The sequence below is a fragment of the Carettochelys insculpta genome, chromosome 10 (assembly GCF_033958435.1).
Source record: "Carettochelys insculpta isolate YL-2023 chromosome 10, ASM3395843v1, whole genome shotgun sequence".
Classification (NCBI taxonomy): Eukaryota; Metazoa; Chordata; order Testudines; family Carettochelyidae; genus Carettochelys; species Carettochelys insculpta.
Window position 1 is genome coordinate 43,500,000 of NC_134146.1, and position 17,706 is coordinate 43,517,705.

Genomic DNA, 17,706 nt, shown 5'->3' on the forward strand with positions numbered 1-17,706 from the left:
CTGGGCCGCTCCGCAGTGTGTCAGGATTCCGAGAGGGAGCTCAGAGAGCGCCCCCCCTCCCCCGTGGTGACAGTTTCTAGAAGCCCGTCCCGGCGTCCTTTGCGGTCTCAACATGGAGGAGCTGACCGTGGAAGTGCGCGGCTCCAACGGGGCCTTCTACAAGGTATCGGCTGGGGGCGCGGCGGGTGAGGGGAGCGGGGCGGGTAACGGTTTCTGTGCCCCGGCGTCGGCTGGTCCCTCATCCAGATAGACTTTTAGGGAGTCCCGGGCACGGGCAGGGGGGAGCGGACGGGCCTGCGGGGCAATGGTGTTTGGGGAAGGGTGCCTGGGTCAGGGTGGTGGGGAAGAGCGGACTGCGGTGCGAGTGCTTGGGGCGGAGGGGCGGGGGGTTGGTTGGGTTGTGAAGCGGGTGGGGCGCCGGGGAAGGGCTTCCGGGCGAAGAGCGTTTGGAGCAGGGGTTGGAGCAGAGACCCGTGTGTTGGTAGGGTTTGGGGGCGTGTAGATGAGATTTGTTCTCGAAGTAGGGCCTAGTACCTTGTGAGGTGGAAGGGGGAGCCAGGTTTCATTGGCTGTTTATCAGCTGAGCGAAGGAAGAAGGATTTATTCCTGGGGAGGGGGTGTGGATGAGGATTTGGTTTAATATTTGCAGGAATTAGGCTCTTGGTGGAGCACGGGGGTGGGTTAAATTGGCGAAAATGAAATATGTCATATAACGTTTAAGTACTGGACGCTCATTTATGTCATCAGAAAGCTTCCGTCACCGCCACCACCCTCCCTGGTATGCCAGGATGTTACAGGATCAATATAAAATACTCTCAGCTGTTGCCTGTCAGTCTTTTGCCCTGAGCCAGGCCTGCGATGTTGGAGAATTCCAGCTCTTTTTATAGCGAGAGCAGTCTGTGTTCCTTTACAGGAGAGTTGCTTGCAGCCATCATTGTGAACACTCATTTCACGACTCCCTGAATCACTTCCATCTAAAGATAGGTTTCTAGTAGCCCACTGTGCTCCACAGTATATTTATTTGCCCTTTCACAAGTTTCCTGTTGTTTACGTTTAAGGATTTTGATTAGATAAAATTGTATAATATGTAATCATGTTGTTTTAAGGATCATCATTAGCTGGTTTTAATAGTTTCTGTCTTAATATATACTAGATAAACTAGTCAGAGAGACTTTGATGGAAAAAAGTTAGACAATGCATTTTTACTCTTAATATAATATATAGTGCTGAATTTTTGTTCAAATCAACAGTGATGTTAGAGACGGAGAGATAGCCATGTTGATTATGTTCTTATGATGTGAAGAAGTGGGTCTGTCCTGTGAAGTTCATCACCTAATAAATTATTCTGTTGGTGATTTTAGAGTTAGACAGTTTAAGAAATATTAAGTCTTCCTGAGATTGTCAGATTTGCATATACACTAAAATCCTTCAACATGAGAGAAAGATGAGTGAGTAAGTAAGAAAGATTTGGTGGGACATGGATCTGTGTCATGTATTTAGCTCTGTGAAGGACAGTTAATAAAAGTAATGAACTATAGGGATATAACCTATACCTGGATTTTACTTAGAAATGATCAGTTACAGTGGAAAGCCACTTAACTGAGGGAAGAATGAAATCTCATACTGAATGTAGTCCAGTTATTAAGGGTTAGGTTTACTGCAGTTTCTTTCTGAAGATTGGGATTGAAATGTATTGAGTGAAGGCTTTTGGACACCTTGTGATCCATACCCACACACTCTTTCAGAAGATCCTGTTTTATTTGGTAGATAAATATGGTGAAATAACATCTGCTGATAGCCAGAACTGTTGCATGTTTAGTAAGCAAAGATTGCATGCATATCTGGGGACCTAAATCAATGTTTCTGTTGGGCTTAGGAGGGAGGGAGTAATCAGACTTACTCAGTCAGCGTCTTCGGATAGTGGTAGCGTAGCAAGACTTACAAGGGGATCATTCTCTCAGGTAAAATAAGTGTATTCTCAGGTTAATGTCTGAAAGACATTAAGCTCTTCTAAAGGAGGAAAAATGTATTAGGATGGCAGGTTGAAATCTGAGGGTTGTACTCTGTGTCCTGAATTTTGTCTCACTCTTGCAGTATACCTGAGTTATTTCATGAGATGTAATACAAAGTCAAGCTAACAGATGAGTAAAACAATCGTGTAATTATATTACAAATAGTTGTATAAAATGACTTAACTGCAGTTATGCTATAATAATGCTTACAAAAATCTTTATTAAATTCAAATTTGCTATATGTTTTACTTTACCTCTGTACTCTTTAGTGCAATGAGCATTGTATCAGGAATCCATAATAACTTCTTGTGTCCCTGACTCGTCATTACAGAATTTTTCATATGTGTATTCTGAATGACATAACTTAGAATGGTTATTGTACTTTTCTGAAAATAGAAAAGATCAAAAATATACTTACCACAATATAAATCAGTTTATTTAAAAAGAGTAACCGGTTATAGTGTATGCTACAACAATGATTTCTTGATGATTAGTCCTTGTAATATAATAATTGGAATGTAACTCATAAATCATTAACTTCCAAAACCAATTTTAAATGAGTTTTGAAATAAACATTGCCCAACAAGGTTCTATGTCATTTTTACTTTATCCAATGAAAATAAAGTACTCTTCTCATCTTTCTTCACTTAGAAGTTCACAAATTAAAACCCTGTGCTCTCAAACTCATTTATGTGAGCTAAGGTCCATTACTGGAACAACTTGTAGGATTGGGACCTACGGTATGGTGAGGTCAAGGGAGATAGGTTGAATGCTAGATAATTATTCTTTGCAGTGGCCTTCAGATGAGCCTTTAAAATCTGCATTCTTTATAGACTTTAAATAACAAGTGGCACTTACAACGATAAAGTGGGTTGTGTCAGGGTACATCGAGACTACATGGAAGATTGACCAGGTTGGAGTCCATCTTACAGAGTTTGATTTCACACACCTGGTAGAGACATGCAAAATCAAACTATCTGGGGTGGGCAGTTGACTCTTGTACTCCTTCGTATTGCAAGAAATAAGAGAGGTCAACAGGACAGTTTCTCCTGTTGAGCTCCCTCTGTGAAGATGATCAGGTAAGTTGATGGCAGGTGAGTGGATTCTAGCTACATATTTGCTGTAGCTAGAACTGCATGTCTACAGTCAACTTAACCTGTCTGGAGTAGACCAAGCCTCAGTGTTCTTTGGGAAGACTCTCTCTCCATACATTCTCCTTTAGTTTGCTGTGCACCTCTGCTGAACTTCACATTTCAGAGGTACAGCTGTACTGTTAATAAATGGTTTGTGAAGTATGATAATGCACAATGAAAGGTAATATGTTATTAAAATCTTAACTGTAAACTTACGATTTTCAAATGGCTGATTTTGTTTTTTCTCCCTTTTCGCTGTATATTTGTAGGTTTCTGTACTGTTAATGGGAGTTGCATAAATATTAAGAGGGAGAGAACAGCCAGTTATTAGTGAAGAGAATTCAAATACATAATACTTTGCATGTGATGAAGTAAGGCATTGTGAAGAATTCCAAGAGGAAAAACATTTAAAATATCAAAAATGCTTATTTCCTTATCACTAATTTTGCTTATCAGTAATTACACTATGGTGCTTGATTAATGTGTAATGTATTTGTATTCTATCAGTATTTCCAAACTTGGCAGCTGGTCAGGTATTGGACCTTAACATCATGTAATTTTGTGTGCATTTACAATACTGTTTTATAGGTCTGTGAGTCACTAAATTGTATACAGTTGTTCCAAAATAGTTTATTAGGTGAGCTTTCATGGGATAGACCCACTTCTTCAGACCATAGCCAGACCAGAACAGACTCGATATTTAAGGACACAGAGAACCGAAAACAGTAAGCAAGGAGGACAAATCAGAAAAAGATAATCAAGGTGAACAAATTAGAAAGTGGAGGGGTGGGGGGGAAGATCAAGAATTAGACTGAGCCAAGTATGCAGACGAGCCCCTATAGTATAGACTAGCATGGCTTACTCTCTGTTACTACAGTTGTTCCAAGTTATTGTGTTCAGGTAGGAAAGTAGAAAGCAAGAACGCTACAATTTTTTTTTTAAAATCCCTGTTTATTCAGCATTCGTTTCTGGACCTGATGGCTGACAAGATAGCAGACCTTAAAATTGTCACTGGTCCTCAGTCAGAAAGTAATTTTTTAATGCTCATGCAATAATGAAATAGGGTATCCTAGACTACCATTATTCAAGAAGTATGCTTTATTCAAGATATGGGCATACCATGGATTTCTATCATGACACCATGATAGTTCATCTTATCATTTATCCTTTTCTTAATGGTTCCCAACATTCTATTCACTTTTTTGACTGCTGCTGCACATTGAGCTGATGTTTTCAGAGGTAGTGGTGACATGGGGGGGCACATGGTGGAACATGCTACCCTAAAAGCTGTGGGTGGGAGAGATAAGGGACCAGAGCCTCTGGGTGGCTTGGTGTGAGAGGCCTGGCACCCACAAGCAGGGGTTAGCTCCCCCCCACCCCCACACCCGCACTGTCTCACAGTGAGACAGTGGCAGGGAGAAGAAGAGCAACATGGCCCTAATTTGCTCTGCTTTCACAGGCTCCAGGCCTATTTGGCCTTTTCCTGTCAAATGTCTCCCGATTTCCGTGATTTTCAAAGATAATAGCTGGTGGCTCAGATACCTCCTCTATCAGCTATTTGATATTCTAGGATGCATTTCATTAGGCCCTGGTGACTTGAAGACATGTAATTTTTCTAAGTAATGTTTAACTTTTTGATCTATTATTTTGACTTCTTGATCTACCCCATTTCCACTAGCTTTTACTATATTAAGCATCTGGGCTCCATGAACCTTCTTGGTAAAAACTGAAACAAAGAAATTGAGTACCTCTGACATTTCCACATTTTCTGTTGTTGTTTCTCCCTCTTCATTGAGCAATGGGCCTATGCTGTCCTTGGCTTTCCTCTTGCTTCTAACAGACTTGTACACTCAACTCTTTCATATATGGCAGCTCCGGGACTGGGAGATTGCTGTATATTCAAATATTCTGGATAATAGAGAGGTATGCGTAGCAATGTATAACACTAAAGAAAAACAAGATCAGGTATTAAGAAACAAACAACGTATGCAGAACACTTAATTTACCAACCACAGTAGTATTGTACACTGTAAATTTATACTGTTTACTGTATTTATTTATATTTACTTTCACTATTATGTACTTATGGAAAATGTAACTAAACTTACTTTTGATTAAAATGCCAATTATTTGAGAGTTCTGGATAATAGAATGCTGGATATGAAAGAGTTTACTGTAGCATGTTTTCTTGTTTCCCTTTATATCTTGAGATAGGTTGATCTCCTTTTGTTCTTTCACCTTTTATCGGCCTCTAGAGATATCCCACGATGCACAAAATGTATCCATTTTGGCCACTTTCACCTCTGCTGCTCTCCAGGTGTGCAGGAAATGGGAAGCCCAGCAATTTGAATTCATTTTTTTGTGGCTAGTGTGGCAATTGCATCTAGCCATGAAAGGGAGCTCCAGCATGGAGCCATCAGGAGAGCCAGGATCTCATTTTGGCTGGCGGGCTAGCCCCCAACCCAATGCACTATGTGATTGCTTGGCTGTGGGGACCAGACAGTGGCACAGCAGATAGTGGCATGTCCTGATCTGCATGGGCAAAAGGCTTCTTTCCTGTACACGATTTAGCAGGAGAGGCCACAAAACCTCTTTTCTGCACTTCACATTTGTACAGGCCAGCCTCCTCCCCCCACCAGGTGCCATGTGGCCAGCAGGCTACCTCACCCGCACCATGTGGTGTCTGAGCTGTGGGGTTCATGCTTGCAGACAGCAGCATGTTCTGCCCTGTGCTTGGTGAAGGCTTCCTCCCTACACAGGATTCAGCAGGAGAGGTGGAGAAACTTCTTTTCTGCGCTTCACATCTGTATCATGCAGTATCTCCTCCCACCTCCCCACTCCACACCAAACAGGCAGCACATTTTTTTGTGGCCTTTTCCCTGAGAGGCAACATGTGCCAGGGGACTGGCCTCTGGCAGCCAATATTTCTGCTGGCTGTCCCCTGAGAGGCAACACATGCTGGGGGGCTGGCCCACAGTGGCAAATATTTCATTGGCTGGCTCCTCAGGGCGCAGCAGATATTTTCAGGGCTGGCACCCCCGAAGGCACACAACTGGTTGTACCATGTCAACAGGTTACTCAGCTGGCTGACCCCTCAGAAGCAGCATGCACGTAATCTCTCTTCCCAGAGTGTGTGACTTGGGGAGCCACAGTCCCAGCAGTGAGCGCTTTGGTGTGTTTTAACTGGTGGCGGGGAGAAAGTAGCTGAGCAGCCTGTTGACATGGCACAGTCAGCTGGATGCTCAGAGCTCATTTGGGTTCTTCATCTTCTGAAGGCCACCAACTGTTTGGTTTTCTTTCCCCTGCAATTCCCTACTTTTTCTTCTTTTCCCCCTGGGATTCCCTACTTTTCCTTCTTTTCTTGAGAATAATGTGAAGTCTTTTCTTGTTGCATGGAGTCAGTTGTTTCCACTTGAGCATCATGGGCTTCAGCTTCTGAACCCCACCTGTTTGGTGTGTTTTCACCCTGGGAAAAGTAGTTGAGTGACCTGTTCATATGGTACAGTCAGGTTGTTTTTTAAAGTTACTGTTCTTTAAAAAGGGACAGAATAAAGAACAGTACCAGCATGGACTCTTAACAACGGCTTGGCAAGGGGTGGAGCATAATGCAGATGAACTAAACAATTTCTCTTGTCAGGGAAAGACTTCAGAAAAATGGCTGTTGTCAGTGGGAGGGGAATGAGGGCAATGCCTTTTTGGAAGATGACATCACACACCCCCAACAACTTGTGGCTTTTTTTCCTTAAGCACCACCAAGAACACCTAGAATGCCACGGGGCTGAGGGAACTGTGGGATGGGACACACAGTGCATTGCAGCGACAGTCAAACTTTGGCTAATATTTAGTGGGAATGCACTTAGTTGACTTTATGGGCAGGTGCAGAAACTCAACTTCGATCTTTGTAAAACCCAGTGTTACGAAGTCAACTTTAATACATTTGACTTAATTATGTAGTGTAGACGTCATCTAAGCTTGTCTTACATTGATAGCCCTTTTTTGGGAGCTATGTAGTTGTCTCCATTCGCTTATTTAAAGATCATCTGTTTTTCTTTATCTGTATGTTTTATTTGCTGTGTCCTACTGCCCCTTTTTTTCCCTCGACAGTTTGCTTAATGCCAAAACATAATTTTGGAAATAATTATCTTCACAATCACTAGTGGTTAAGTAAGTCATTGGGATAGAGTGCTCCTCCCAGTTATGCTAAGAAAACTAGTATGTTTTCATTATCTCTTAATTTAGGGCAACTGTCTATTTCTGTTAAAACATCTAAAATGGTTACTATAAATGTAGACAAGTATCAGAGGGGTAGCCGTGTTAGTCTGGATCTGTAGCAGCAACGAAGGGTCCTGTGGCACCTTATAGACTAACAGAAAAGTTTAGAGCATGAGCTTTCGTGAGTTAACTCACTTCTTCAGATGCTGGTCTGACCAGCATCTGAAGAAGTGAGTTAACTCACGAAAGCTCATGCTCTAAACTTTTCTGTTAGTCTATAAGGTGCCACAGGACCCTTCGTTGCTGCTATAAATGTAGAGTGATGGTTCATAGTAACAAAACATATATATTCATAAATTCCAGGGCCAGAAAGGGATCACTGTGATGATATTTAAGACAAGGTTAAGTAAACATCAGTCAGGGATGATCTAGATGGTGCATGGTCCTGCGGTGAGTGCAGGGATTTGGGTTTCATGACCTCTCAGGGCTCCTTCCAGTTCTAATATTCTGTGCTGTGTGGTATAGCACAGACTATATAATTTACCTGAAATAATTCCCGTTTAGAGCAAATTATTTTTTTGGGTGGGTGGGTATTGATTTTTAAATGGGTAATGGTGGAGAATCCACCATAATCCTTCAAGTAATTCCAGTCGACTTGTACTCACTACTAAAATTTTGCACTTGATCTCCTGTTGAATTTCTCTGGCTTTAGTGTTCAGATATTGGACCTTGTAATTTTATCTTCTAGAGCAGTGGTACTCAAACTTTTTGGCTTGCGGCCTGCACCACTGAACAAAAACCTTTGCATGGACCACCAGTAAACCACCCTTAAATACTAAATTATTATTATTAGGCAACTGAAGCTATAACATAAGGGGGAATACATAACTGGCAAGAAAGGACATATTATTATTAATAAAAATAAAATAATTAAACAAATTAAGCATTTTAACTTTATCGTGTTACTTTACCAAGCTTTGTTTTAAAAGAAGTATTAATTTATGCAAAAAAATGGTCTTAACATTGTCCTTTATTTATGGCAGGGGTTGGGATCCTTTTTTGGATCAGGGCCACAGATCTAGAAATTATCAGAGGGGTAGCCGTGTTAGTCTGGATCTGTAGAGCAACGAAGGGTCCTGTGGCACCTTATAGACTAACAGAAAAGTTTAGAGCATGAGCTTTCGTGAGTAAACTCACTTCTTCAGATGCTGGTCTGAAGCATCTGAAGAAGTGAGTTTACTCACGAAAGCTCATGCTCTAAACTTTTCTGTTAGTCTATAAGGTGCCACAGGACCCTTCGTTGCTCTACAGATCTAGAAATGTGAGTTGGGGGCCACACAAGTGAAGGACAGTCTCTCCCAAAACAAACAAAAATGACCCATCCCTCACTGATGTGGTCCCCAACTGAGATACCTCACTCCTCTAGTGCTCTATCTCCACAGAACATCATAGGGACACAAGGTAATGTTAAACTACCCAAATCTGAGGTTATTTGACCTTGGTGTTCCCAAATTACAGCCTCCTCCAAAAACTGGTTTACTTCTTCTGCTGTGTTCTGTTAAACTGAAAGGTACTGATTTTTTACCCCATTTTCACAGTGATATAGTCAGCTTCCAACCTAACTAAAATGTTTGTTATAGTGTGGGAAGAAAAGGTAGACAGGCTCTGTGTGGTGGGTGGTTGACTGGGGTGGAATGGGGAGACAGAGAGAGGCTGCAGGAAATAAGGACAGGTTGTAGGCAAGCCTTAAATTATTTCAGAACATACATATTTTATTAGTCTTTAGGGATGTTTGTGTGGGTTGGAGGTGTGTACATCCTGATCTTGGAGCAGATGAAAACAGTATTTCCAAACACATGGGCCAGAGACTGGAAACAGACAGAGCAGTTACTTTGACCACTGAAAGAAAAGAAGTATATTTACTTCCTATGGTGTCAGATGTCCAGATTCTGAACGATTCCCAAACCAAGAGATTGCAAAAGGGGAGAGCAAATCGTACACCACAACATGAGGGTTGCTAACTACAGGCTAATTTGGGTACAGTGAAGTGGCCTGCATTGGCATCATATTTTGCGCACACTGCTACATCTAACCAGTGATTTAGGAGGTTGTAATCTGGTGGAAGTTCTAGTGAGCTACCGTGCAATGACCTAAGATTTATTCCAGATGTACATCTTATCCAATGTATGAGATCACATTTGGACATATCAGAGATTTATGTCAAGGGGTTGTTACAATTTTCTATGGAAGGGGTAGGAGGGCTGTGACACAGGTTGAGTGCAGAAGGGAGCTCAGAATAGGGGACTCGGGTGCAGGAGAGGTTGTCAGGATCTGAGAGAGAGAGTGAGTTTGGGTGAGAGAGGGAATTGTGACCTGGGACAGTGGATTGAGGTGCAGGATCAGAGAGAGGGTATGCGTACAGGAGAGGATTCTGGCTTGGGGAAGCAATGTAAGAGGGGGTGAAGAGTCAGCAAAGGAGTTTTGACCTTCGGGAGGGAGGGAGCAGAGTGTTTGGGTGATGATTTGGGGCAGGGACAGGTGGTGACCTGGGATGGGGTGCCAGAGGCAGGTTCTGGCCAGGAGAAACTTACACGGGCGGCTCCTAGGTAGCAGCCCTGCTGGTCGCTCAGGTCCTGCCTGCTGCAGCCTCAGGACTCAGAGTGGCTGGCTTCTCCATATGCTTCTCTGCGCTGCTCTGGGGCAGGGGGGACAGGAGGGACTTTATGCACTGCTATGCCCCCAACACAGTCTCTCAGGTCCCACTGACACCACGGTTCCCATTAGCTGCCTGCACCCCAGCACAATCTCTCAGATTCCACTGGCTGATTCTCATTGGCTGCTCCACTCCCACCATAATCTCTTAGATTCCATTGGCCATAACCAGCCAATGGGACCTGCGAGATTGTGCTGGAGGTGGGGACAGCACACAAAGTTTCCTCCTACTCGTGGCACTGAGAGGCAGATGGAGCAGCCAGCCGCTCTGAGCCCCGGGGCTGCTCCTTGCCTGAAGATCCCGGTGGCGTTGGCTGTGGGCCACATTCAAAGACCTGGTGGGCCAGATCTTGCCCACCTCTGCTATAAAGTGTTGTAACCTTAGTTTACAAAATGCAAGTAAGTGGCAAATCACAATTGAGGCTGCTGCTACACTACCATTCTCCTGTCAGAGGTGCCATGGTAATGAGGCAATTCGAAGCAGGCTAATGAGGAGCTAACATGCATGTTCAGTGCCTCATTAGCATAATGGTAGCTAGGCGAACAAACTTTGAATTGCAGATTGACAGTGAAGATGGGGGCACCTTTGGAGTAAGCGCCCCCACTTTGACAATCCCTCAATCCGATCTAGTTCTGTGGGGATAGAGCACTAGGGGAGTGAGGTGTCTCAGTTGGGGACCACATCAGTGAGGGTTGAGGAGTAAGGGGACTTCAAGGTTGCCCTGGCACTTCGAAGTACCAGCAGGTGCGCGGCGGCTAGACATGTGCCGGTACTTCGGAGTTGCCGAGGGCGAGAATTTGCTTAATGAAGTGCTGCCTATGCACGGCAGCACTTCATTAGTAAACTCCCAACACCCTAATTACCATCCTTCCTTCGAAGGAAGGTGGTAGTGTAGACAAGCCCCTTGTGTCTTAAATACCATACTCCCATAAATACACCACAGAATGATAGTAATCTTTTTTTTTGCCATTGCATCATACTCTTGACTAATATTCAGTGATCCATTAGAACTCCCAGATCCTTTTCAGCAATTTTGCCACCTGCAGAGTTTTCCCCCCATTTTATAGTTGTGCAGTTGATTTTTGCCTTCCTGAGTAAAGTTCTTTGCATTTGTCTTTGTTGAATTTAATCTTGTTGAATTCAGATCAGTTCTCTAATTTGTTGTCATTCTTTGAATTCTGATCCTCGCTCTAAAATTCTTGGTGTCATCTGGAAATTTTATAAGCATATCTCTGTTATCTAAGTCATTAATGAAGATGTGAAAACTCTGTTGAGACCCCAGTAGATGTGCCCTCTGATTTTGGGAGCGAGCCATTAACTACTGTAGATGTGGTATTTCAACTAGTTATGTACCCCCCTTTTTAATAATTTCAAGACCACATTTTGCAGTTTGATTATTTGAAATGTGTGGGACTGTGTCAAGAGTCTTCCTAAAATGAAGATATCACATATACCACTTTCTTCTTCTTGCAGGGATTTATCAAAGATGTTCATGAGGATTCACTCACAGTTGTATTTGAAAACAAGTAAGTGTTCTATGGGGGAACAATCTTGTAGTTTAAAACTGTATTAATGCTATTCTTTTCACCATTGAGATTGAGTAATTGGTTCAAACTGGAAAAAACAATTTCTAGAACACCTAATATTTATACAGTTACTAGAACAGGCCCATATGTTCCCTGTAGTATAACTGCCTTCCCAACACTACACAATTTAATAGATCAAGTTTATTATGATACTAACTTTTACTTTCTTGTGGTCTCTTATCAGGGTTGCCTTTAGGAAAGCTTCTCTTTCCATATATGATTTTTGCTACTTTGTGATATTTTAATAGTATTTTTATTCCTAGTATTCCATGTGCTTATCTTTCATCCAGGTTCAAGCTTCCTTTTACAGTTTAGAGATTTTAATGAGATATTTGAAGGTGTGTTAGAACAATATTTTAAGTTCATATTGCAAATTTTGAAAGGACTTTGTATAGTACTCTTGAAGTATATAGCTGTGTGGATTTCTGCTTCAGGTGCATCTATATTTCATGCATGCAGAATTGGAATCTTGTAATAGCAGTGTCTGTTGGGACCATGCCTATGCCTTTCATGGCTTTGTTCCCTCCTCCTCACTGAAGGACCCCTAGTTTTCTCTTAACATCTGTGAAAGCAGGATAGACCTAGTAATGAGTAAAAGGGATGATCTTCTCAGGGAGAAGCACCTGGTTAAAATATTCGTGACAAAGTGTAGGAATACATGGTCCAACTTCCCTGTGAAGAGAGGTGAATAGTAGGATAGATACTAGGGCCTGTGCTGTGCAGCATATTTAAAATAAACTGGAAGAAGCAGTAAACAATCAAGTGGCAAAGTGTGCAGATGATAAAAAAATTACTTAAAATGGTTAAATCCAAAGGAGATTGCAAAGAGTTAGAAAGGGATCTCACAAGACTGGGTGAGCAACAAAATGTGACATGAAATTCAGTGTTGCTAAACGTGTAGTAATGTATGTGGGATGTTTTCCAAAGCACACATGTAAAATGATAGGGTGCCAATTAAGTATTACCAGTCCGAAAAGATCTTAGAGTCATTTGTGGATCGTCTTTGAAAAACATCTGCTCAATACATAACATCAATCAAAAAAGCTAACAGAATGTTAGGAACTATTATGAAATGAATAGATAATACCGAAAATATTATAAAGCTACTATATAAAAAGCTATAAGGTGCCCAGACCGTGAATGTTGTGTGCAGTTCTGTTTGCCCAGTAAAAAAATAAAGTTACATTAGAATTGGAAAAAGTACAGAAAGGGCAATAAAAATAATTAGGGGTATGGAATGTCTTCCATATGAGGAAAGATTAAAAAGATTTGGGGCTCTTCAGCTTGGAAGAGAGATGTTAAGAAGGTAGAAAATATGATGATAGTTTATGAAATCATGACATTCTCAGAGAAAGTGAGTTGGCAAATGTTTTTTCCTTTGCATAACACAAGGACCAGGGTCACTTACCATTTCATTGAACAATAGTCTTAAAACAAACATAAGGTATTGGTTCTACAAACAGCATGCATTCAACCTGAGGAACTCATTGACAGACAATGTTGTGAAGGCCAAATTATAAGTGTTAATTTTTTTTTAAAAGTTCAAGAATATAGGCCCATCAGTAGCTGTTAGTTATGATAGGAATGCAACCCCATACGCAGGCTGTCCCTAAGCCTCGAATTGACAGACACTAAGACTAGACAGCAGGATGGATCACTTGATAAGTAGCCTCCTCTTTTCATTTCCTCTGAAGTACCTGGCATTGGCTGCTATTGAAAGGCAGGATGTTAGGGTAGATGGACCATTGATCCAGTCCGCTATGGCCATGCTTGTGTTCTTGTGTGTGTCACTTTATTGTAAAATTTCCTTAGTTTAGGTTAGGTCAGTGAGGAATTGATTCTGTACTAAAATTTTCTCCTCTTCCCCTTTCTGAAATCTGTTTCTTCTATGAATTCTGTTTGATGCGTTTTACACTGCCTATAATGATGGATACAAAGCCATCAGGCTTTAAGTCCTTCCTTTCTTATGACCTTCTGTTTCTCCTCACAGATGTTGTCTGTCATGTCCTTGCTTGGTAGTTGCTGAACCTGGTAGTTTTTTTTTCTCAAGGACAATAAAATGTAAGGGCATCTGTCTGAAATGTTCTAAAACAATCCTAGTAGACCACCTCACAGCCTGAAGATCAAAGTTGAAGCTACAGGGCTGGACTTTGCACAAATAGCCGGTATACCAGTGCTCCTTTGACCAGGAAAATTACATCTAAGTTTGGTACAAGAAAAGGTTTGGCATTAACTGGGCAAGAGCCTCTGCTTCTGAAATGTGCCTCTGTAGCAACAGCATTCCTAAGAACTTTCATAAAGATCAGCACCAATTGAGATGTTTTCTTCCTCTCTCTCTTCCAAGCACGCTATTTCTAAATCTTCCAGGTGGGAACCTTGTCCTCCTCTTTTCCTTGGATCTGAAGATGGTTTAACCCTCCAAGCTAGAGATGCTAATTTCAGAGTGCATACTTACACATTCACTTGATTTCTCCTCTCTTGATGTTCACAACTCCATATTAACTGCTGAAAATGGGCCATATCTACCCTGACTGAATAGACCTTGTCAGCTCTGGCCCTCCCCTTTACTGAGACCCCCTCTTTAAATCCTCTGAAACTCCCCCCATGCACCTGACAAAGCAAGTCTTTGCCCACGAAAGCTTATGCTCCAAAATATCTATTAATCTATAAGGTACCACAGGACTTCCTGTTGTTTTTGAAGATACAGAGTAATTCGGCTACCTCTTTGATATTTACACATCGTAAGCCTAACCACTTTGGCTTAATTAGCTATTGATTGCCTTGCTTGTATTGGGCAAACTAGGGTCCATGTCTCCAGATCTTTCACTTAAACACATATTGTGTTCTCAAGCAGTGCTGACCTCAAGACCATTTATGGAAGTCAAGCTTGCTACTATATTAGAGGGAAAGAAATCAAAACACAGAAGAAACAAGTACATCACAATTGAACCAATGTTCTTCAGTCTCTCAAAGACCTGTTATTTGTCACATAAGGTGGTCTCTGTTCCAATTCCAGCACTTGATGAACTTCAGGCATTTCACGGATACGCTCAGCTAATATGGGAGAAACTGAGGCCCGTTAGATATTCAATATTTTGTACTCCTCTCTCTGAACAGGACAACATTATCTATAAGTGACTGCCTCCTAGAGCCAGCTAAAAGTTTATAGTAGGCCTCTGCTACTGTTGGTTTTGTAGTAAACGGGAGCAAAACAATACATGGGCCATAAAGAGGCATCTGAGAATTTTATAGTTGTCCAATATCAGGACACTTGTACTCTCTGTGGCCTGAGAAAAAGTTTTGTAACTGAACCTAATAAGAATGTCTTCCAAGGATTTACAATTTGAAAAGGCTTAATTTCTTTGAGAGGAAAGTGTTTCCTCCATCAGTTACATACAGTGAATTGCCATGTATAATTTGAGAAGTACATATCACAAAGTATTCTCCTGTCTCAGTAAACTCCCAAACATGTTAAGGAAGTATTAAAATCTATAATTGCTGAAGGATAACTAGGAGTGAAAATGACAGCCATGGATATTTAATACTGCAGCTCAAACAGTGGCCACTGTAGTGATAATGTAAAGGGTGTTCTGGCTGCATGCTTCAGGTATGAAAAGAGAAGTACAGAACACAACAGAATTTTTCCTTTCACAGGCACTGAGTTGTTCAGCAATTTGACTGACAAGGTATTCCATTTATCAGAATATTCCAGAGCTCTGTTAATCCTTGGGAATCTGCAGCCCAGCCTCCATACTGAAGATGTAAAAGTACCAATCCCAGACTAGGCACAGAACACCTTTCTTCTCCCAACACTGATGCAAAGCTTGTCCTTCAAGGAAGAAACCTAATTTGTCCAACAGACCACCAACTTTTATAGTTGCAAACCCTCCTGCACAGTCATCTAGGCAGTGGTTTCATATAAAGATCAAAAGGTGTAACCAAATTAGGTTGGAGAAGCCCATAAGTCCTTTCTTTTTATGTTATAAATTTTGCAACTGCATGCAGTATCTTTAGGGGGAACAAATTGTGTTAAGTTTATATATATCTGTGGACCAGGGATTGTAAGTATGATTGTGTTCTAGTCAGGGGTGAAAATAATTTTATTTCTTACCGGTACTGTCATATCGTACCCCTTGGGGGCATGCTAACCTCTGGACAAGGGGTTGTGGGTGTATGATATAAGAGTACCTGTTAGAAATTTGAGGGATGGGGGGTGTTCAGGCAGGGTGTGAGAATGTGGGGTTGCAGGAGTCAGGGCAGGAGCTTGTGGGTGAGGGGAGCTGTAGGGGAGCAAGAGTATGTCTGGGGGAGGGGAGGCTCAGGGGTGAGGAGCTCAGGGCTGGGCGGGGCAAGAGCATCATTTTGGGAGGGAGGGGGACTGCAGCTATATGTATTGGGTTGCTGCTGCTGTTCTCCAAAGGAGAAATTTTGCAGCTTACATGAATTCCTCTTCTGCCTCTTACCTCAGCATCTGGGAGCAAGAGTAAGGCATATATGCTATGCACTTTCCACTCACTACATAATCATAAGGGGAAGAGGAAGAAGACCCAGTACATGTGGCTGCAGTCCACCTGTCCTCCTGAAAGGGTGTTGGGGAGAGCTGGTGGTGGGCACCCCACAGAGGATACAAGGGTAGTTGCCTTGAAACTGCCTGTTGTCTTTTCCTGCATTATTAGGCTTTGACTAGAATAAACCACTGACAGATGAGTAATTCAATACCCTATGGAGGTAATTTCTATGAGATTCCAGTCCTTGCTCTTTCACACCCTTTCTTGTCCCTCTTCAGGGACCATTCTCACAAGAAACATCTGAAAGTTGAGGAGATTTCCTTTATTTATCAGGTTTCTATACCTGATATTTATTCTGTGTAGATGTGGGGTCTTCGTCCCTTCATTTTAATTAAGAAGGCTGAACAATTACAAAAGCAATCTCAGATTCAAAATGGTAATGGTAGCCTCCCCTCATCCCTTCTTTACAAATCTTGGTGCTTGACCTGCTAGACACATACTTCCATACAGCAGTTCATCTAGTCCACAAGAAGTTCCTGTGATCGTTGGAGAAACCTAATCACTAGAAATACAAACTTCTGTCGTTTGGCTTCATCACAGGATTCAAGAGACTTATTTAAAGGTTCTGATCCAGTGCGTGTGAGTTGCATGTGTACTTGAAGTGGGACCTATGTGCACAAAATGTCTTGCAGAATCATGGTTACTGGAAAGTTAGTGACAGCCCTTTATTGGTGAAAGATCGTTAGCTATATCGATCATGGATGCCATTCTGTAAACCTTCTAGCAACAACTGCTACTGAAACAGTCCAAGCATAATTTTTAGCAGCATAATTTTTAAAGTGATATTAACATATTCTAAGCTGAATCTTTGCTTGCTAATCGTTTTTTAAGGAGAGGAGAAATTGGTGCATAGGAATCTAATAATGTGCTACTAAGAGTGTGATCTAGCAAAATAGCCACTGAAGTACCTAGAAGTTCAGGATGTGCCTTATGCCCAACAGCTCTGTGTGTGTGTGTGGCGAGAGAGAGTGTACATATAAAGGCCTGTATAACACGAACAGTAAAAAGCCTGCTTGTGTAAAGTACATCATAAAACAGCTTTCGTTTAGTTTACTTAGTATTTGCGAAGGAAATTTAGAGGGATAATGTCAAGTTGAGGTTTTCTAATTGATTAAACAGATTTTTAAATACTATAACCTGCATTTTCAAAAATCATAGGGTCTTTTGTGTTCCTCTGATGTTTAAGAATGTTTTCATCCAGGAATAAAACTGATTTGACTACATGTGGGAAGTTTGAGACTGAAATAAAATGCACAGAAGTAAACGGGAGGGAGTGGGGGGGGGGCGAATATTTTTCTCTAACTCTGAATGTGTTTTGTATTTATATTTATATGTGAAAGTTTCAGATAGAATTTATTTCTAAAATTCTCAGCCATTTAACTTTCAATTTATAAACTCTTTGGAACAGGAACAGTGTTTTTTTCTTTGTTTCTATACTGTCTAGCACAGTGAAATCATGACTCATGGTGAAGACTTGTAGGC

General features: G+C 41.6%; 1 protein-coding gene across 2 annotated transcripts in view; it reads left to right on the plus strand.

Annotated features, from left to right (window-relative positions):
- The first annotated feature begins 65 nt into the window (after positions 1–65).
- Positions 66–17,706, plus strand: part of FXR1 (FMR1 autosomal homolog 1) — a 58,720-nt gene continuing 41,079 nt past the window's right edge. For both annotated transcript variants that reach the window (XM_075003726.1, XM_075003727.1), the window contains exons 1-2: positions 66–163; positions 11,544–11,596. In XM_075003726.1, coding sequence (XP_074859827.1) covers positions 113–163; positions 11,544–11,596 — 104 coding nt within the window. In that variant the 5' untranslated portion in view covers positions 66–112. The remainder of the gene's footprint in view (positions 164–11,543; positions 11,597–17,706) is intronic.